This window comes from Carya illinoinensis, chromosome 1, assembly GCF_018687715.1.
Source record: "Carya illinoinensis cultivar Pawnee chromosome 1, C.illinoinensisPawnee_v1, whole genome shotgun sequence".
In the NCBI taxonomy this organism is placed as follows: domain Eukaryota; kingdom Viridiplantae; phylum Streptophyta; class Magnoliopsida; order Fagales; family Juglandaceae; genus Carya; species Carya illinoinensis.
The window spans coordinates 31,020,463-31,043,693 of record NC_056752.1 but is presented as its reverse complement, the minus strand read 5'-3'; the positions used below and the strand labels follow the sequence as shown (position 1 = coordinate 31,043,693).

The 23,231-nt window shown below is 36.5% G+C and overlaps 1 protein-coding gene and 1 long non-coding RNA gene across 2 annotated transcripts; both read left to right on the top strand.

Moving 5' to 3' along the window:
• The first annotated feature begins 12,730 nt into the window (after positions 1 to 12,730).
• On the top strand, positions 12,731 to 22,986 carry LOC122315067 (probable protein phosphatase 2C 33). Its single transcript, XM_043130778.1, has 6 exons — positions 12,731 to 13,340; positions 13,628 to 14,068; positions 19,275 to 19,667; positions 19,754 to 19,871; positions 21,118 to 21,341; positions 22,589 to 22,986. The coding sequence occupies exons 2-6, from the start codon at positions 13,760 to 13,762 to the stop codon at positions 22,790 to 22,792; spliced, it is 1,248 nt and encodes a 415-aa protein (XP_042986712.1). The 5' UTR covers positions 12,731 to 13,340; positions 13,628 to 13,759; the 3' UTR covers positions 22,793 to 22,986.
• On the top strand, positions 14,075 to 17,194 carry LOC122315072. The gene is made up of 2 exons (XR_006243941.1): positions 14,075 to 16,805; positions 16,885 to 17,194. It is a non-coding gene; the product is annotated as an uncharacterized LOC122315072 (long non-coding RNA).
• Positions 22,987 to 23,231: the final 245 nt, after the last annotated feature.

Genomic DNA, 23,231 nt, shown 5'->3' with positions numbered 1-23,231 from the left:
CCAAGGACCCCCTTGTGGTGGCCAAGGTCCTTGTGGTGGCCAAGGCCCTGCCTGTTGAGACCTCGCACTCTGTTGCATAAACTCTGTCATCTGCCGAATTGCTTCGGCTATGGAGTCATCTCTGGAGGTATTTTCCTGTGGTTCCTGAGTATTTTTCCTTGGTCTCCCTGGTCTCCCCATATTCCTGTCACAACACTACTCTTGACCCTCCTTTAAGAAAACAAATAAAACCATCAAAACAAAACAGCACTACACAGCAAGAAACGAAAGAAACCAGCATGCCAAAACATAACTAAATAAATAAAAACAACCAAACAAGCTCACACAAATAAAACAAATAAAACAACTATACTTAACATAATTTTCAAAACACAACTTTAAAAACATTCTGGTACTACCTACGGGACATGTGGTTTTACCCAGAGCCAAACCGCTCTGATACCACCTGTGACGCCCCCAAAATCCCCACGCCCGAACACGGGGAAATTGAGACGTCCGGATGGTGACAACCCGGGTCACCATCCCATCGACGGGTGCCGAGTGTGTGCAAGGCAACAGATGTGTACAGAGAAACACGCAGCGGATAACGAAAGTCATAACTAAGTACCAGAATTTTTCTTAACGTAATACAAGCTGTTTAAAACATACATAGATAAAATATTACAAAACACAAATACAGTTTTAACAAATAAAAAGATAGCATCAGCAACCCGGCGGAGCCGCATCCTCGGGCTCAGCCTCCTCCTCTTCGTCCTCTAACTCTGCACCAAAAGCTACGGAACCACGAATGGTACTGCAAGTAAGTAAAACCCAAACACTACCAGATAAAAACACATAAAACTCAAACAAGATGCATGAACCATGCCCAATGCCCAAAGCCCAAAAACATCAGTTTTCCACACACGCCAAAAACCCTTTTGGCCCAAAAACACATCCTTTCCGAAAACACGCCAAAAGTCACATTTGGCCGCCAAAAGTCCTTTTGGCCCAATATCTCGCCAGAAGTCCATTCACAAACCATTAACCAATTTTAACCGTATGCACCATGACCTCCCCTAGGGGTCATCCGCACACCCTGGCTCCAGTGTCACACCGTAGAGTACCACCACGCATGTGACACCTAACGAGCGATGCCCAGTTCCGCCCCCCACGCGTGCGTAGCCAAGCATCCTCTAACCCTCGCCAGCGAAGGGCCACGGAGTCGGTGAGTAGGGCGATGCCCGGTTCCGCGCCCGGCGCGTTCGTAGCCAAGCATCCCCTAGCCCCACTCCCGTCATCTCTCTCGACAACTCAGGGGACATCACTCAGTTTATTCCGCTCCCGAGTGACCAGAGGAGCTCCACCGAGATAATAACCCATCCCGGCTTGGGCTCGTGATACACACGCACCCGTAAAACCACTCACGCCAATACACAGGCTTTTCACACATGAACAAAAACACACGTGCATGCACCATGAAATGCTATATCAATGCATAATAAAATAACCAACCAACATAAATCAATTAAACAGACAACTCCGTCCTCCATCCATCCGACCCCCGAAACTCCTCGGACTCAGTCCGGAATCAACAACCAACAACAGTAAATAATTGAATGAGCAATATGTATTAAAATCTGAAAATAGGGTTTGGAAAATACTTACAGCGCTATACGGCAATTTTAGAAAACAAGCGGCGTTGCAAGCGGCGGAAAAACAGCAACGTCACAGTGAAAATTCACTGTGGCCGTGGGTTTGAAAAACCCACTTTTGAACGGGGATAAACTAGGACACGAGATTGATAGGGAATGGTCTAGGGATGGTTGTGAAGCTATTGGAAGTGGCGAACGGCCGTGGGTGGCGGCGGAATGGCCGGAAAGGGCCGGATTACCCAAAACGGAAACTAAGCTCGTAGGAGCTGTTCCGGTGGTCGTTGGAGGCCGGAAATGGGTGGGTTAGGACGGCAAGGAGTCGGTGATGAAGTGGTGAAGAAATGGTGGCCGGAGGTGGAGCGACGGCGGCGGATTGGAGCAAAATCCATGCGCCCTTCTTGGAGCTTTTCCAGCCAAACGGCCGGCCGGTTGGGGGTGGGTTTTGGAGAGGTGGTGCACTGGAGGGAGAGGAAGAGAATGGGACCGGTGGGAGGCCGAACGGTGGCCGGACGGCGGCGGTAGGGGCTGGAGAAGGTGACGCCGGCGTGAGGGAGAGGGAGGAGAGAGAGAGAGCACGGGGGGGTCCGGATCGGGGAGAGAGAAAGAAAGAAAGAAAAAAAGAAAAAGAAGAAAAAGAAAAAGAAAGGAAAAAAGAAAAGAAGGGAAAAAGAAAAAGGAAAAAGAGAAAAAAGGAAAAAGATGTGAAAAGCGATGAGGTCCAATCCTCACTCCGGGAAAACGAAACAAACCGCCGAAAAAGATTAAAACCACAAAACAACTTAAAGAAATAAAACACAACATCAAATAAATTAAATTAAATCAAAAACCAATTTTAAAACGCAAATAAATTAAAATAAATAACTGATATATTAATTAAAATAAAAACAATTATTTAAGCGAAAATTCACTTAAAAGCAGGTCATCACAGGGAGATTGTTGAGGGAAAAATGAGCGTATTGGCATATTCTTGTGAAAACCTGTGTAAAATAATGTTGTAACAAGTGTTGTTGCGGAAAGGCTTGAAAATTGGTCAAAGAAGTCAACTTCGCTCGACCCTCGCTCGATGGAGCGCTCGAGCGAACTTGGGCAGATTGCACCACTCGACCTTTGCTGGACATACAGCTCGAGCGAACTCAGGCAGATTCAACCGCTCGATCCTCGCCCGACACTGAGCTCGAGCGAACCCAGGCAGAGTGAGTCGTTCGACCCTCGCTCAACACTGAGCTCGAGCGAACTCAGGCAAAGTCGACCGCTCGATACTCGCTCGACAGGTCGCTCGAGCGAACTTTGACAGATTGTTTCGCTCGACCTTCGCTCGACACTTCGCTCGAGCCAATGTTCCAGATCACTAGGGTTTTGAATGTCTCATTTGATGGGAACTATAAATAGAACATGTTAATTTCTATTCTAGGTGTGGAGAATCAGAGCAAAAACCCTAAGGGCCTCCAAGAACTTCTTAGAGCAACCTATCCCCCATTTGGTTGATTCTTTCTTGGATAAATATTTCTCCATCACAACACATTCAAAATCAACTCTTACTTGAGTCCATTGAAGTGGACATTTTTGTTGGTCGGAAGAGTCCGGAGCTGCCGTTGATGCAGAGATCGAGAGGTTCTCGTGGGAAGCTATAGGAAGGTCGGAGTTCCGACACTACATGCGTGTAGAGATCGAGTGGGTCACTCGTGGTGTTGCAAGCCAAGTTTAGCTACTACAAAAGTTTTGTGAGTGTCTCTAAATTAGTTGTAACAAACTAAAATTTCTATAGTGGATTTGAGGTGGTGTCTTACACCCGGAGTGGTTTTAGATTTTGAAGATGTTCTTCAAATGAGTTTCCACTCCGTGAACAAAATCATGTGTTGATTTTTTGTGTTATTTGATTCATTTATTAACTGCTTGTTTGATTAATTTTCAAAAGGCCATAAAAATTAGATTACACCTATTCACCCCCCTCTAGGTGTAGTGTTGTGTAGAACCACTGCTTTTTCAACCTCCAACAGATATATTTATATCTTTAGAGGAAGAAGTTCCCCAACTGGAACTAACACCACTTCCTAAGGATTTAAAATATGCATTCCTTGGCACTGAAGAAGGCACTTTCCCTGTAGTAATCTCTTTAAAATTAAATCAGAAAGAGGAAGGTATTTTGATTGAAGTGTTAAGGAAACATCGAGGTGCAATTAGATGGACCATAGCCGACATAAAAAGAATCGATGGTACTATCTACACTCATAAAATCCACCTGAAGGATGATGCCCAACCAATTAGAGATGCTCAACGTAGGCTCAAGCTCAACCCCACCATGAAGGAGGTTGTCAAAAAGGACGTGTTCAAATTGCTTGTAGTGGATATCATTTACCCCATCTCAAACAATAAGTAGGTAAGCCCAACTCAAGTGGTACCAAAACAATCTGGTTTGACTGTTGTTAAAAATGATAAAAATGAGTTGATTCTAACTAGAACGGTTACTAGCTGGAGAATATGCATTGATTATAGAAAACTTAATTCAACCAGTAGGAATGATCATTTTCCTTTACCATTTTTGGATCAAATTTTAGAAAGAGTGGCTGGTAATGCATATTATTGTTTCTTAGATGGATGCTCTGGTTATTTCCAAATCGTTGTAGCGCCTGAGGACTAGGAGAAAACTACTTTTACATGTCCTTTTGGCACATTTGATTTTACCAAAATGCCTTTTGGTTTATGTTATACCCCAACCACTTTTCAGAAATGTATGATGAGTATTGTTTTGACATGATTGAAGATATTTGTGAAATATTTATGGATAACTTATCTGTTTTGGGAAATCTTTTGAAAATTGTTTGCATAATTTAGCATGTGTTCTTAAGAGATGTGAGGAAAAAATAGTTTACTTAATTGGGAGAAATGCCAATTTATGGTTACTCAGGACATTGTTTTGGGACATATTGCTTCCTTGGAAGGTATAAAGGTTGACAAGGCAAAAATTGAATTGATATCTAAACTTCCTATCCCTAAGACAGTTAAAGATATTCGTTCTTTTCTTGGTCATGCTGGCTTTTATAGGTGGTTTATTCAAGGGTTCAGTTTTATTGCAAAACCTTTGTGCACTCTTTAACAAAATAACATTGAATTTGTTTGGACTAATGAGTGCCAAAAAGCTTTTGATACCCTTAACGAATCGCTTACTACCACCCCCATTATGCAATCCCCGCAGTGGAACATTCCCTTTGAAATTATGATTGATGCAAGTGATTATGCGTTTGGTGCAGTATTGGGTCAGGGTGTAGGTAATAGACCTTCTATGATTTATTATGATAGTAGAATCTTGAATGATGCCCAGAAAAATTACACCACTACTAAACAAGAATTGCTTGTGGCAGTTTTTGCACTTAATAAATTTCGGGCTTACATTCTCGATTCTCCTGTTACTATTTTCACTGACCACTCTACTTTGAAGTATTTGTTGGTTAAGAAAGATGCCAAACCACTCTTAATTTGCTGGATTTTACTACTTCAAGAGTTCAACATCAATATCAAGGACAAGAAAGGAATTGAAAATGTGGTAGTTGACCATCTCTCCAAATTGCCATCTTCCTCCTCTTCAAATGTCAATCTTCCTCTTGATGATAGTTTCCCGGATAAGCAGCTCTTTGTGATTTATGGAGCTCCCTGGTTTGTTGACATAGTCAACTATCTAGTGACTGAGCAAATGCCTTCTAACAAGATAAGCATCGGTTTCTACTGAGGTAAGACATTTCTACTTTGATGACCCTTATCTTTTCAAATATTGTTCGAGACAATTGATTCATAGATGTATTCTCGATGATGAGTTTTCTTCAGTACTGAGATTTTGTCATATGGGTGCATGTAGTGGTCATTATTCAGCAAAGAAAACAGTGGCAAAAAATTTACAAAGCGGTTTTTATTGGTCTTCCATGTTTAAGGATGCTTAGAATTTTTGTAAAGCATGTGAATTTTGTCAAAAGTTGAGATCCATTAGCAAAAGAAACATGATGCCCTTTTTCCTACTCTTACTTTAGCCCAATTTAGAAGAAACAAAAAAGTAAAAAGAAATTATAAAAATTATCCAAATAAAAAATGAAAATATAAAAGATGTCATATAAAGACAAAAGATAAACAAATATACAATAAGCCTATAAAAAATACAAAAAAAATTTAATAAAAAGAAAAAACAAATTGTTTGTTATAAACATAGAAAAGTTGGACATTATTCATCAAATTGTAAGGTTAAAAAATAAATTAATGAATTAGATATACCTGAAATAGTAAAAGAAAAATTATTAAAAATTTTTGTAATACATGAGGAAGAAGAAAACTCTTCAGAGGAAGAGGAAATTTATTAATCAAAAGAATCAAGCCTCTCTAACAATCTTCTAATAGTGAATCAAAAGAAGACAAGTTACATGTTTGTAATTGCTTATATAAGAATAATTGTATTTGTAATAAAACTATTATGTTCTTTCAAAACAAGAAGATATTATATTTGAATTAATTGATAAAATTAATGATCCTCAAAAAAGAAAAGATTATTTAGCAAAACTAAAAGACACTTTCAATATTCACACTTCCAGTAATCATACTACTTCAACATCATCATCGTATAATTTTTCAGAAATAATAAATAGATTTAAAATAGAAAAGCAAAAAGTCACATTACAAGACTTACAACAAGAGATTAATGAAATAAAACAAGAAATTTGAAATTTGAAAGCTTTTAATATTAAACTAGAAGTTTCAAATGAACAATTACTACAAGAAATTATATTATTAAAAATAGATAAAAATATTAATACACCTAAGAAAGAACAAAGAGAAAATTCAACAATAATTATTAAAGAAAAGTTAGATAATTTCATTAATATTCTTAGTAAAATAAGTTCTCAAAAATGATATATTGAAGTAACTACCTCTATTAACAAAGAATTTTCTTGTACAATAATTGTTTTATTAGATACATGGGCAGATTTAAACTGTATGCAAGAAGGAATAAAACATTCTAAATATTTTGAAAAAACAAAAGTGACATTATCTCAAGCTAATAGAGTAAAATTAAATATAAATTATAAATTATCAAATGCACACATTTGTAATAATGAAATTTTCTTTAAAATAACATTTATTTTAATAAAAAATATTAACACCAGAGTAATGTTAGGACATTTATTTCTTACCTTACTTTATCCTTTCTCTATGACAGGAATGAATTTCTACTAAAATATTAGGACAAAAAATTCAATTTAAATTTTTATTTCCTCCGGTTTCAAAAGAAATTAATTCTTAAAAGAAGTTTCATTAATCAAAGAAATTAATTTTTTAACGAAAAAAAATATTAAAAGAAAAAAACAAATGAATTTCTTAAAACAAGAATTAAAATATAAAAGAATTGAAGAACAAGTAAAAGATCCATTATTAATTCAAAAAATTAATAACTTTAAAATTATAATTGAAAAAAAGGTACGTTCCAACTTACCTAATGCTTTTTAGAATAGAAAACAACACACAGTTTAATTACCTTATGAAAAAGAAATTTCTAAAAAGAATATTTATTTTAAAGCTAGACCAATTCAAATGAATAATGAATTTTTCAAATTTTGTAAAAAAATGAATTAATGATTTATTATCTAAGGAACTAATTAAAAAAAGTAAATCACTATGAAGTTGTGTTGCTTTCTATGTTAAAAAACAAGCAGAATTAGAAAAAGATGTTCATCAATTAGTTATAAATTATAAGCTATTAAATAAAGTATTACAATGGATTATGTATCTTATTCCTAATAAAAAAGATTTATTATCTCACATTTATGATGCTACTGTATTTTCAAAATTCAATATGAAAATCAGATTTTGACAAATCTAAATTACTGAAAAAGATAGATACAAAACGGTATTTATAATTTCATTTGGATATTATGAATGAAATGTTATGCTATTTGGATTAAAAAATACCCCTAGTGAATTTCAAGTATTATAAATAAAATATTTACTCATTTTACTCACTTTTCAATAGTTTACATAAATGATGTATTAATCTTTTCCTCAGCTATTAAACAACATTAGAAACATTTAAACACTTTTGTTCAAATTATTAAACAAAACAGATTAGTTGTTTCATCACCTAAAATAAAATTATTCTAAAATAAAATTAGATTTCTTGGACATGATATCTAGCAAGGAACTATTACACCAATTAATAGAGTAATAGAATTTTCTTATGAATTTCCTGATGAAATAAAAAATAAGCAACAATTATAAAAATTTCTAGGAGGTTTAAATTATGTAGTAGATTTTTATCAATCTCTCAAACCATTATGTAAATCATTATTTAAAAGATTCAAAAAGAATCCACCCCATGGATAGAAAAGCATACAGATATTATAAAACAGATAAAAGCTTATGTTAAGAAATTACCATGATTAGGGCTTCCATCTTCTTATACTTTTAAAATTGTTGAAATAAATGCCTCTGGTCTTGGTTATAGAGAAATTATGAAACAAAAATTATCAAATGACTCTAAACAAATTATTAGATTTCATTCAAAATGTTGGAATCCTGCTCAAAAAGATTATAATACTATTAAAAAAGAGATTTTAGCTTTCGTATTATATATTTCCAAATCTCAAAATGATTTGTTGAATCAAAAGTTTTTACTTAGAATAGATTGTAAATCAGCCAATGATGTTTTAATTAAAAATGTGAAAAAACCTGGCCGCTAAACAAATATTTGTTAGATAACAAGTTATATTAAGTATTTTTTATTTTGATATTGAACATATTAAATGAGAATCTAATTCTCTTCTTGATTTTCTATTTCGAGAATTTTTACAGGAAAAATCATATCGTCCTCAAAATCCAGAATAAAATCTAAATCCTCTTATGCTAGGCCACCATCTCCTTCTTTTTTTTTATAAGTTTTTTTTTTTTTTTAACGATGCGTGACACCAATGCCACCATCTCCTTCTTATCCTTCACATTGTCCTTCTGTCACTCCAAAACCATACACGGTATTGGGGTCATTACCTCAAAACATTAGACCATCCTATAATCAATTTTCACCATTAACTCCTCAAAAATTACCAACATATTCTAAAACTGTTTCTCCTTCCTCCTCTTCTCAAATTATTAATCGTCCATTGTTATCTTAGTTTTCTACAACCCCTATTATCACTAAAATCCACTGCCATCCAGTTTTTTAATTGAATCTGAATTCCAGCACCTTTCTTATCCTAAAAAATTACTTGATCTTTTCTCTTACCAGATTGACATTATATTCCACAAAACATTAAGAAAATTAAAAATTCTTCATCTAGAGTCATACCTTCTCTCACCCTTCTTACTCCCAAAATACTATTGTAAATTAAGTTTCTTTTCATGTCTTCTGCTCCCAACTCCTTTGTGAATTAATCTATTTGTAAGTCTTATGTTATGTTTCCAATGAAGTCAATTTTATCGTCTTCTGTCAATTATTTTGATTCATGTAAAAGGTTGGTTCTACCGCCTTTTATTATTTATATATTACTGGCAAGTTATACCACGTATTATTATAATTATTAAAATATATATCTATTATATATTAGCTGGGATATGTATATGGCAACTTTGTCCATTATCGTCTACTGTTAGATAATTATTTAAAAAGCCAAGTTCAAGATCACAACCGATTCAAGATCATGTCCATTATTATCTACTGTCAGATTATTGTTCAAAATCAAACAAAAGACTTTGTTTATAATTATTGTCGACCATTGCAAGTCAATAAAAGCAACTAACTAAAAGACAAAGGACTTTGTCTATGCTACAAATTATGGTCAATTACTATAGATAAAGAATGATAAGGCATATATATATATCCTGGGATACGTATATGTGTATAATATATAGTACTAATATATATTAATATATTAACTTATTATAAGAGTTATAGTATAAATTACAGTGTATGTATAAATTTATAATAATATTAGTATAGTTAACTTAATATGTTAGTATTAAATCACTATAAGTGCATAGAGTATTATTTAATATAGTATTACCAATTTATCACTAACATATAGTATATTAGTAATATTACTAGTATAGTTATTAGTTATAGTATTGGTACTAAGTCTATAGCTATAGATATTTATATTAATGTATTATTATATTCTTTAATGTATAACTATAATATATAGTACTAGTATATATTAATAATTATACAATTTATTATGTAATTTTCTTTTAATAAATCACTTAATTTTAATTTAGTATTTTAAATAAATTTTTTTATTAATCTATTTAAAAAAAAGAGTTGGACCAAATGGATTGAGCGGACTAGACTCGATCGATAGGGTTCGGTCCTTAGGGATGTTTGGTCCGGTCCAGTTCGGAAAAAATGATGGACCAAAAATTTCAGTCCATCACCCGGACTTGACTGGACCAGACCATACTCACCCCCACCTAAAGAGTTTATATTTTTTGGTATAACCAATTTGATTTCCCAGCTTCATCATTAAAGGGTGGAGATCTGACGTTCTTACTGGTAACACACTTACTTCCATATTAGGATAATGAGCATACCAACTCTTATTAGCCACCACTTTATTTAATCTTTCTTTAATGAAATTTCCATCCTTTCGATTGTCACACCAAGTATACTTCGACCCTTTATAATCAAGGCTACTCAGATCACAAAAACTCAATACTCTTTGGAAATTAGCCATCTGCAATGGGGATCTCCATGCTGCTCCATATTTCTCAGCTTGGCACAAAATTTCATTAAAATCACCCAAAAAATGGCCATGGTACTAGATCATAGGACTTCAAGACATTTAGCAAACTCCAACCTCTCTCTCTTTGGCCAACCTTTGGATAACCATAGAATTTTCTCAATTTCCAAGTACTCTCAACCTTAGAATCAGTAACCTGAGCATTAGTATGTTGTAGAGAATAATTTGGAATTCGTAAATCAATTCCTTCCTCCCAAAATAAAGCCAACCCTCCCTTATTGCCAACACATTCCCATAAACAAGTTTATAGTGTAACTTAACTATTATCTTTTTATGAGATTTTGTCTCCATTAGAAATAGACTATCAAGACAAAACTCCTTCATCACCTGATGAAGATCTTGAGCCTTCGACAATTTTAGCTTAGAATATTTCATACTAGTTGGCGGGGCCAGCAACCAGCCTCCGCTGCATCATTAGACACTATTTTCTTCCTCATTTTTCTACTTGTATCAGGAACTTCAATATATTGGCCTTTATCAATGACCCTATCCATTATCTTTCGTTTTGGCTGAGTACAATCTCCAGTAACATATGGAGAAATAATTGAGCCCTTCTTTCCATGATCTTGTCACCATTGCCCGTTTGTCCTCATCAACCACATCGCCCCCTATCGCATCATTTTCTTCTAAGTTCAAACAAGATATCACATTTCCTTTTGTTACAGACTTGCCCTTATCAAGAACATCAGAATTACAGTTCATAGTTTTCATCCCCATACCATCAATTGCATTCAAAATAATACCTAAGTCACATTGAAGAGACACCCCAAGAATAGGTGGAAAGTTAAATAGTTTATCCCCATAATTTTCCACATGATCAATCATATTTTGAAAACTAGCATTTAAATTTTAAAAAGTACACTCTAAATGCCCCCATAAAGTTTTGGACATTGATAACTACCTTTAACTGATTGACCATCTGTAGTAGAGACCACTCCATCAACCATTGGAAAACTGCCAGTAACTATTGTGCCATCCTTAGTAGAACTCTGCCACCCACCTTCTTCCTTCAATTCATCTCCTCCATCGACAATCCAATATTAAAAGAAGGATTAGACTTCATTATAGTAGACTGGACAATCCTAAGCCAAACTCCATATGGCTTGGAAGAGTCGACTTATTTGGATCCAAAGGCACAACAAGAATACAACCAGAAGAGCAATGGAGAATTACAACACGAGAAAAATAGAATTTTGGTGACCTCTCATATTTACAAGTTACCCATGTAGTAATTCCACCAATATTGACAATAAGGCCTTTTAGCAATGGCTTACACATATCAAGCAACACCTGAACTCTTAGATACTTACTCCATCCAATGCCATTTTGATCAACGTTAATTAATGGCAATGAACCAATGGCAGAACTAGTCTCTCCCCTATTGGTTTATTCATAACACCCAAAGGGAGATCATGAAATTGGACCCATAATTACTCCTTTTCAAAATGCATGTCCTTGATAGAAATGTACCCATCCAAATCCTGAAGGATCACTAGATATCTATCAAACATCTATGGACAGCCTCATTTTATTTTTAATAAATCAACCACTGAAACTCCAATATAAACTTATTTGCACCTACATCAGAAAAACTTAGACCCAACCACCTTCCAAATCTTTTGCATGATTGTACGAAATACTTCAAAATGAAATGACTTCTCAGAGATTACTTTACCAATTAAGCAAAGAGCAATGCTACGTACAGTCGTGAAATTGCAAATGCCGCACAATCGCTTTAAAAAAAAGTGGAGTCTACAATTAAAAAGTTAATTTTTTTTCATGTAGGTCCCATATTAATTCATTTTTTTCAAAGCGACTGAATGCCGCTTGCATAACCACGACTACAAATATCATTTCTCTTAAGCAAAACTTTTCCCGCTTTAGAGTATCCTCAATATCACCTACATCTATCACAACCTTCTATCTTTCCTTCTCTAATGAAGTTAAATTACTACACAACAACGATAAATCATCTGCCATCATTCCAGATACACCAAACCTCCATTGACTTCCACCAAGGGGACAACTTGTTTGTGGCAAACTCATCCCTCACCTGCGTCATCCAGGAGAGAGACTGATCCACATTAATTATTATGAGTAATGCTACAAACAGTCATTTTTGCGCACTCTTTGCGCACTCCACTGATATGATTGGCTGGATTAATTTTTTTTTAATACACAACCAATCATATCACTGGAGTGCACAAAGGAGTCCGCAAAAATGACTGCACATAAAATTTTCCAATTATTATATGTATATATGTATAACAGAATAAAATATTATATATTCCGCATGCCCGTCTAGTTTAAAATTTTCAATATCCAATCCAACTGCCCCCGTTATTGATTGCCTGTTATTGACAAGCCAGGTGCTGGTCAACCGCCACCCAACCCATCCCGAAGCCCGATTCCCATCAATGATCATTGTTAGAGTGGGCGAAGATGTCCGTGACGTAGCCTGCTGTAACGGTAGCGTTAGGCCGTTGAAAAACTAAATATCCGACTTATTTTAGGGAATAGAAAAAATAAATGGATGGATAGATGGATGTAAGAAGAGCCGAAGAGGCGTAAATTTAGGGATAATGGTCGGCTGAAAGGGCCAACAAGAGGCAGAGACCACCAAAGAAATTATTATATAGATATTGATGTTATATATGAAATGGCTGGCCATTTACGAAGATTCATGTCTTTTTGATCCAGATTTTGCTTCTATATTTGATCGAATCTGTGCCAGTCAACCTCTATATGCATTTCCTTTGCCATTTTTCTTCCTTTGCGATTCGATCGCAAACCCAGTCAGTCGCCTCTCTGCCTCTGCCTCTCGTTTCATCCGCGGTCATCCTCTCCAAGTGTCCTTCCTTGTTGTGGTTAACGCGCTTCTTCTGCATTTTTTAGAAACAGAACTAAAAGCAGAGGCTCTTCGTCCAACACCTATTTCGCCACCCTGGTATGCTTATTGTCCCTTCTCTCTCTCTCTCTCGTGTTGTCTTCTCTCGGTTTCATATGTAAGTTCATATTTCTTTCATAGTAATTTTGCTTATATATATATATATATTCCTTACTGATAAAAAAAATTATATATATATAGTCTTCGATCAAATGTTATTGGGATTGAATATTAAATTTGGGTAGAACCGATTAATTATGCCCCCAAGAATGTTTTGTGTGTGGAATCGGATTCAGCTGGTTTTGCTATATATTAAACGTATGCAATTGTATTCTGTGTTGTGATAGGCTATCGATAATTTGGCATTGGGGAAAAGGCAGAAAGCAGCGCTAAGCACCAACACGGAGGGGTTTGCGACGGATCCGTTGGTAGAAATAAAGGGCTCTGAGTGTTTGGTGGGACTGGAATGCTTTCTGAACATGGTCAGAGCCCTAGGGATGGGGTCGTGTCTCTCGGGGGACGTGGCCAGCGCCCACGCACTCCCTTATGCTCTGGCAGCAGCAGCAGCAGTGACGGCACCCACATCTGCTTCAGATGTGGGCTCCGACAACAAGAGCGGGAATTTAAGGAAGAAGATGAGGAGGGACACCTCCTTTGATACCAAGCTGGAGATGTGGCTGCATAGAGTACCGGAGAGGTTGTTCTTGAATGGCTCCAGTGAGGTTGCATCGCTGTTTAGTAAGCAGGGCAAGAAGGGGATCAACCAAGATGCTATGATTGTTTGGGAGGTTAGTCCTTTCAATTCCCCTGTATGGTTTTTTCGGTTTTAATTATTGATACTTTTTTCCTAAGTAAAACTGCTTTCTAGTTCATACAGCTAGATTGGCATCTATTGTTTAAACTTAGGGCATATATGAAGTAGCAAGAATTTGGATATATGCCTAGAATGGGGACAGATCCACCATTGTTGAAAATATGAAAATTAGTGTAGTCCTATTGCAGCATTCTGGGATTCCCAATACAGTTTTTGTTGCACCAACTACTCCATCCATAGCTGTATCTTTTTGAATTGTCTGTGAGGCCTCATACACCACTAACTACTATATCATGGATGATTAATCTCTTGTTACCTTTGTAGCTGTACAATTCATTTCGCTTTTAGTTTATTGTCAACCACTCTATTCTAGGTTAGTCTGTCCCCTCATTTTGTCAGCCAGTTTCAATGGTAGGATGATCATTCTAATGTATTCTGTGAACAGAGTTATGCAAAAACACGGCTGGATGGCTAGATAAGGTAGGTTATCTAGAATGTTCTGTTGCTGGAGTTCTCATTTTTGTTGTGATTTATGTTTGTGCCTAGATGGTATGTGTTTATTGCAGGAATTTCCTGACTATATGTAACGACCTGGTTCAATATTTCTAGAGATGGAACATGGATAATACTATGGGGCCTAAATTAGTATTAACAGGCCAATATTTGGGAAGCCCGATTTAGGGTTATTATGGGGTTTTTATTTGGGCTCAATAATTAGGTTAAAGCTCATTTGATATTTATGGGCCAAATGGGCCCTATTTAATTGATATTGGGCCGAAGAAATTATTGAAAGCCCAAAACTATTTATTGGGCGAGTTGGGCTCATTTTGGAATTGGCTCTTTAGGGTTGTTAAGTGACTTAGCCCATGAAATTATAGGCAAGCCCTAGAAATTAGTTGGACCCTTAAAATGGGCCAACCCATTTGTTAGAGCCTAATAAGAACCCAAGAAAAATCCTAGGACCCATGGGTCAAGCCCATGAAATGGACCAGACCCAAGCCATGAGACCCATGCATGTAGAATCTTCCTTCTCCCTCGTACAACCAGGGTTGCAGTATGTATACATATATTCTCAAGCTCACTCTCTTTCAAGCCGCTACCTTACATGGTGCAAAACCTCTGCATAGTCATTCCTCCTCAACCCACCAACTTCCCCATGTGCATGGCCAGTAGCCATACCAACTGGAGCACACAAATACTCGATGCAACCTCCCACGGACATTGTCCCCTCCATACACAAAAACACCACACAACAATACCTCCCCCACACCCAGGCCACCACGAGCCACCCACTGCCGGCAGCAACCACCTCTCTTCAACATCTATCACATGGAACAACAGCGTTGAAGGAAATCCCGCACCGAGCAAGCCTTCCACATTCAAGCTTCCACCACCACAAAACCGTAAGCCTTGCACCGAGATACCTTAAGCCACAACATCCTATTATGTCAAACCAGATCAACCAACTGCCCAACCCATATCACCCGCAACACTTCACCTCATAAACTGCCCAGCTCCACATTCGATTGACCCACACACCAGCACAGTCACCTAACCACCATCCAAGAGCCATGGAAACCACCATTCTACCCCATATTTTCCCTAACTAAAACAGAGCATCCAAGCCTTCCTCTCCCACATTGTGGTGCCACACAGACTAGCGGCCGCAAGGCCACCATTGGGGCCAACAAGCCTTTGCACCATAACGCCATGTTGCACTACTCAGATGAGCACCACCACGTAGCCAAACCAAGTTATTTTAGCCATCTCAACTCACCTCTGCCCTGTTGCCTTTGGCACATTTAACCACCAGTCTAATCACGACAGAGCAATTCCACCTCAATTCCACTCTCTCAGTTAAGCCCTCTCTCTCACACACTCTCTCTCTCCCTCTAACTCTCAGTATCTCTCTCTCTCTCTCTGCCCTGGCATATATATGTTACAGGCTATGTAATTTTAAATGGGTTATAGGTTTGAGTTGTAGGTGTTATGAGTTTAATGGGGTATATAGATTTATGAGGGTCTGGGCCCATGAAAGGTTAAACTATTTTGAAGATAATTGACGGAACGTTGGGAAATTGAAGTTGGATTCAAGAACACAAGGTTTACGGTTTTAATGTCAATAGTTTAGAGTTAATGTGATTTTAAGGTTACTATGGTTTTAGGCTTTTTGAAGAATAGGTCATTAGCATATCAAGTTTTAATTGCAAGTATGTGCTTAAGCAAAAATTTACGTACAATTGAAAATTGATGCAAGTTACGTACCTATTTTATAGGTGACTATTGATATTCTCTTATTACTATTGTGAGGAAATTTAGAGATGGTAAAAAGTCAGGTAAGCGGTGCTCCTATGCTAGACTTTGCCTAAAACTGATTGAGGTTGATTTTGTGAAGAACTTGCATATTTTGTTATAGAATCAGTCTAGGTTATTTTCTGCACTATTCTCTATATCTGAACTTTGAAATTTGACATTTTATCATGACTAGTATAGACATGAGCAATTTTTGTACCTCATTTCCTCTTCTGCTTAAAATGTGAATATGAAATCTGAAGTTATCTGCTTATATAATATTTATCTGCTCATCACTTTGTTTTGATATGATATTGCATGGTATCTGAAAAACCTGAGGCATAAGATACTGTTTTGTTTTGGTTACGGGCCCCGCCGCGTGTTATAATAGTGGCCTCTGATTTCTAACCTCTCCACAGGTACAAAACTGTGGCGTTTGATTTTTTTACCTTGCCACGGGTGTAAAATGGTGGCCTCTAATCTTTTACCTTGCCACAGGTGGAAAATGGTGGCCTCTATTCTAAGTGCAATCACTTTGATGATAAAGTGATTCATGTTCTGCTTGGCTATCTATAGAATGCACAACCCTTCCACGGGGGTAAACATGGCCTCTATTTTGAGTGCATCACTTTGGTGACAAAATAGTGATTTATGTTCATCTTGGCTAACCGCAGATATGCACAACCCTGCCATGGGGGTAAACATGGTCTTTGTTTCTATTTCTGATACTGTTTCAGTTATGGCTGTGCCTAAGGTCTTTTGTATATATTATTATTGTAATGAAATGCTTCGGAAAATACCACTTCCATATTTTTTAGAACTGTCTGTTTCTGCATTTTGTAACTAGCTCATGTTTATACACTAATATAGGTTCCCTGCTTACTTAGTCGGTGGACTCACCCCTTTATCTCCACCATCTTTTTTTTCAGATGATTTTGATGGTTGTGACAGTAGGAATAGATTGTAAAGGCTTTATTGGTTAAGTGGCTATGGAGATACAATGCGGAGATGGGAGCTTTGTGGAGAGTTATCATAAATTTAAAATATGGTGGATTGTGGGGAGCATGGTGCTCAAATGAGGTGAGCGGACCTCATGGGATGGGGCTTTGGAAACAAATTCGAAGAGGCTGGAAAAAGATCCATCGATACGCACGTTTTGCAGTTGGGATGGTTCCAGAATTAAATTTTGGACTGATTTATGGTTTGGAGATTGAGTTATTAATGGAGCTTTGTGGAGAGTTATCATAAATTTAAAATATGGTGGATTGTGGGGAGCATGGTACTCAAATGAGGTGAGTGGACCTCATGGGGTGGGGCTTTGGGAACAAATTCGAAGAGGCTCGAAAAACATCCATTGATACGCAAGTTTTGCAGTTGGGATGGCTCCAGAATTAAATTCTGGACTGATTTATGGTTTGGAGATTGAGTTCTTAAGGAAGCTTATCCAACAATATAAGCATCATATGAAGACACGAGGCTTCAATATCAGAACTCGTGGATCGTTCTAGTGGCTCTCCCCAATGGAATATCACGTTCCTTAGAGCTGCCCAAGACTGGGAAATTGACACATTTACAAATTTATTTAATCTGGTGTATAATTGTAGAGTGAATGGAGGAGCTGATACGATTTTGTGGTCACCATCCAAGAAGGGAAGATTTACTGTGCAGTCGTATTATAAGTCCCTTAAGAAACATTCTACAAGACCATTCCCATGGAAGAACGGAGGACCAAGGGCCCCCTAAAAGCTTCTTTTTTTTTGTATGGACAGCTTTATTAGGGAAGGTTGAACCTAAGATAATCTATGGAAACTCATGTGTTGGATTGGTGTTATATGTGCAAGAACAGTGGGGAGTTGGTGGATGATTTATTACTGCATTGTGACTTAGCCCTGAGTTTGTGGAATGATGTATTTGCTAGAGCGGGGCTCCATTGGGTGATGCCACGAATGGTTGTGGATTTTTTGGCCAGCTGACAAGGCATCCGAGGACCACTCAAATTGCAGCTATGTAGAAGATGATACTGATATGTCTTATGGTGGTGCATATGGATGGAGAGGAATGGTCAAAATTTTGAGAATAATGAACAGACAATGGACGAGATTAGAACATTATTTTTTCATATGCTACTTCATTGGTCGATTGTAATAGACTATAATGGCATAAACGTACATGATTTCCTTGTATCTTCAGACACTCATGCATAGGTGTTGCTCTTGTATATGTTCTCGTGTACTTGGTTTCACCTATTTTTAATAAAATTCTTATTTACTGATTAAAAAAAAAAAAAAAGGAATAGATAGCATGTGACAGGATTATAAGAGAAATGTGAGATAAGTGGCAGATGGCATAAGTAGATTTGCTTGAGTTAAGAGAGATTTTGCCAGTGTTTAGTTTATTTTACTTGGAAGAATTTTTGAGACATTTGATTTTGGTGGACTTTGTGTATTTAAGCTCGTATCATTGTGGATTTCAGGTTAAAGGGTTCACTCCTGGGTACAAGGCTTGACAGTTTAAATACTTATTTCCTTAAATCCTGTTTTTCCTCGGTAATAGTTCTGTGGAAGGAGGTCTAAGAACCTGTTTTAGTTCGGTTTGAATAAAATCTTTTTATTCCTAAGGCATCAGTCAATTTTATCTTTACATCTCCCTAATCCACAAAAGTTCACATCTGTCATAACAAATTGTGGCAGTTATGAGAAGTCTTTGTTAAAATGGTTAATTGCATGAAAGTGAGCCGTGTTATTGTTAAACTGGGGGTGAATAGCTGGAAGCGAATTATAATCTTCATTTCTGCTTCATATTCTACTGTTTCCCCCCTAGATTTGCTCCCTTTGATAACTCTGCATTTGATTTTATAATTGTCCTTTTCTTTTTTTCCCCCCCTTCAGAACTTTGGTTCGAAGACAGACACAATATTTTGTGGTGTTTTCGATGGCCATGGTCCTGCTGGCCATATGGTTGCGAAGAAGGTGAGAAATTGTCTTCCATTGAAGTTGAGTGCTCAGTTGCAGCTAAATAGTATCCTTAAGGATAATATCAGAAGTAACCATTATGATATTAGAAGTAATGCCTTGGAAAGTGTAGCGTCTGAAGAAACTGCCCCCACAGCAACTGATGAGGAAGCCAGGAATTTTAATTATAAGGACAATCACACTGATATTTTTATGATAATGAGAGAATCATTTCTGAAGGCATTTAAGGTTATGGATAAGGAACTGAAACTACATCCTTCAATTGATTGCTATTGCAGTGGGACAACAGCAGTTACACTGGTCAAGCAGGTAATTGGTGCACAACACAACTTGGTTTTCTTGAACCGTGATAATAAATTTTGGTTTGTATAATCATTATTAGCAATTTATAACAGAAACAGGATCTTGTTATTGCAAATATTGGGGACTCCAGAGCTGTATTGGGTACCAGAGATGAAAATGGTTCTCTCATTGCGGTTCAGTTGACTGTGGATCTCAAACCAGATCTTCCAAGTATCTCTCTCTCTCTCTCTCTCTCTCTCTCTCTCTCTCTCTCTCTCTCTCAATTGTAACTTATAGCTGGTGGCTTTTTTTTTTACAGAATATATGCATGTTTGAATGTACTATGAGATTGAGATTTATGAAAGTCAATCGAAAAAGATGTTTAATTGTTCTGGAAAATGTTTAACAACAATGAGATAACATTAGCCAAAACATAATATTTTCTTCGATCTTATTATACGAGTGAGCTTTTAATGAGAGAATACTCTTGAGATTTCAACTGCGAACTAAAGGAATAATTATATAAAGAATCTTAAAAGATTTAGAAGGCAGGAGCAATGCACAATCCGATTGATTCTTTTGATATTTTAGTGTAACTTGATTTAACTGCTTCTGCAGATTTTAAACAATTGCTGTAGTGACCATGCACTTCTCTCAATGAAAATGTTGGAATTGGGGAAAAATTAAGGTGTCAACTTCAGGATGGGTCTATATTTAGATTTAAATCTCAAAATTTTGTTTTCCTTTTCTTCTCTTCAATACTAGCAGAATATATGAATTCTCTCCTAAACTCAAAATTTTTCTTCAAGCATGGAACTTTAGGATGGGTTTCGCAGCTTACTAAAATCTATAAATCTTCATTTCACCCTGTAGCCTTCACCAATTTGAGTGAAAAGTGAGTTTGGAGTTCACATTCCTTCTAGGAAACTGGCTCTCTCCTATTGTTGATTTTCATTAAGAAACTTTCAAGGTCAAATTCAAGGATACATCAATGGCTGCAATGGATGTAAGACAACTTTTTTCCTGAGCAAACAAAACTCAAATATTTGTGTAGGCTGTCATATGTTGTTCAAAGTCTGTAAACCTCACCTATATCAGGATGAAAGTTTCCAAGCTATTGGAGTGATAGTCCCTTATTTATGTATCGATGAAATATGTTTCTGATGTTGCATATATGGTAACAAAAAGTGATTTTGAAATATTGTTATGCTTCTGTAAATGCATAGGAAATAAATATATGAATAACCTTTTTATATTGGTTATTGGTTTATATGCAAATAGCTTAGACGTGGTTACCTGACTACTCTAAACTGACTTTTGGAGTCCTGCTCATAGCTTCTTAATGCTTTCATGACAGTAAGGACATTTTTGTTATATGAGTAAAAGAATAAACAACGAATATCATACGTGGATAATTATCTAAGACATTAATAGTGACAATGGTTCCAATATTTAGTCATGTTCTTTTACTCTTTAGGGGAAGCAGAGAGGATTAGACGACGTAAAGGACGGATCTTTGCCCTTCAAAATGAGCCCGAGGTTGCTAGAGTTTGGCTGCCCAACTATAACTCCCCTGGCCTTGCAATGGCTCGTGCTTTTGGAGATTTTTGCCTTAAAGACTTTGGCTTGATCTCTGTCCCTGATATTTCGTATCGTCACTTGACAGGAAAGGATGAATTTGTAGTATTGGCTACAGATGGGGTAGGATATCAAACCCATATTAAACACCCCCCCTCCCCCTTTCTCTATACATACATACCTGCATTTAGATGTATTTTCTTATGTGTGTGTGTGTGTGTGTGTTTGTGTGTGTGTGTGTGTGTTTACCTTATTTTGGAAGTGCTGTGACCAATATTATTTTATTGTTTAGCTGAGGGGCTGAAATTATTTCTTTGTATTAGCAATTTTGTGGTTTCCTCCTTCGCAGGTTAAGAGTTTTAAAAGCTTGCACTGTTTACTTGAAAAAATGTGACTTGTCAAATAAATCTATATTTCCACAGTTTTCTATTTCTAGGACAGTTGAAAACTTGAAACACAAAATGTCATATATTTGTCAGGAGCATATCCTCTTAGAAGTTTTTAATGTCAAGTTCTTTTTTCCTCTTACATATATGCTAGATGATTGCCCTATACCACTTTACCTTGTGGTATTCATCTAAATTGTCCTTACAGTTACCATGTTTGTTTCTGTAATCTGCTCTGTGACGAGAGCATAGTTTCTGATGCAGCCATGGAAAAAATTTTAAGTTGCTTTAAATTTAAGTTTTGGCTGCTAAGAGCTCTCTTATTTGTGGCCGATGAACCAAATTAGATGGATGGATACAATCTAATGCGGCTTTGAAGGTTAAGTCATTACCAATTTAGTGTAAAAGCGGTTAGTATGCAATTATTACTTCTGTAATGAGGGGAGATCCATTAATTTCAATAACTCGTGAATTAAGGCTATTTTGTTAATCGAGTCAAATCTAGAACATTTTAGGTTTAGGAGCTCCCAAGTGACTTGGGTTTATTTTCTTGGGTCTGAGGTAGTCTTGTATTAGATTTCTTATTTCTTTTCTATAATAGATGGGTCCATATGAACATCAAATATGCTTCATCATTGTATTCGAAACAAATTTATATGCTTTTCTTATTTTTTTTCTAACTTGAAATATTTTCTTTCTCCCGTACCCTTTGAAACACTAAGCCCAACTTTGAACTTCGAAGCCCATCAGAAAACACGAGCAGATTATCCTAAATCTTTCCTACATTTTCTCGTCTATGAAAAATAATTGATCTCATTTTTCTTGTCTTTAGCTATCAAAAAAAAAAAAAATTCTCGTCTTACACAAAACCGTGTCATAGATATGAAAGGTGTTTCCTCGACTAAATATGCATGAAAGAAAGAAATTAGCCCGAGTGGTATGCAGGGGTAGATCATGTTTCATTTGGTTCTTTTTTCTTGACAGGTTTGGGATGTCCTTTCAAACAAAGAAGTTGTTGACATAGTAGCATCAGCCCCAGAGTCTGCTGCGGCTCGTGTGCTGGTTGAGGTAGCCGTTGCTGCTTGGAAGTTGAAGTTCCCGTATGCCAAGGTTGATGACTGTGCTGTAGTTTGCCTATTCTTGGACTCAAATTCAAACCATTACTCTGCTTCCAATTCCACGCAATGAGACAGAGACGTCAGAGTACCAATCTGACATTGGATATAAGAAATTATTTTTCTGGACCAATGGGCATGGACCATTCAGGTACCTGTATATTACCCCCATTAGAGATTTATTTTTATGAATGGTGCTAGCGGGCCGACCAGCACTTACAGCTGGATGAACTGATAACACAAATATGAAGATGGTTTTTTTTATCATTTTTTTGTGAATATATTTTTTACATTCTTAATCATTAAGAAAAAAAATTAATATATATATATAATTTCACTAATAATCACTTCCTTAATCTTTAAATAAAAAAAAAATTAAAATTAAAAATGCATGAGCGGTAAGTTTGAAGGGCTTTTCTAGTATTTTTCATTTTTTATTATTGGTTTTTAAAGTTGGGGAGAAGGGAGACTAGAGAAAAGTGTTGCAACAGAAACCGGGGCCCACCTTTGAG

Coding starts and splice junctions, on each gene's coding strand:
- LOC122315067 (XM_043130778.1), top strand. CDS start 13,760: ATGGTCAGAGCCCTAGGGATGGGGTCGTGTCTCTCGGGGGACGTGGCC. Junction 14,069..19,274: donor ATGCTATGATTGTTTGGGAG/GTTAGTCCTTTC, acceptor CCCCCCCTTCAG/AACTTTGGTTCGAAGACAGA. Junction 21,342..22,588: donor TAGTATTGGCTACAGATGGG/GTAGGATATCAA, acceptor TTTTCTTGACAG/GTTTGGGATGTCCTTTCAAA.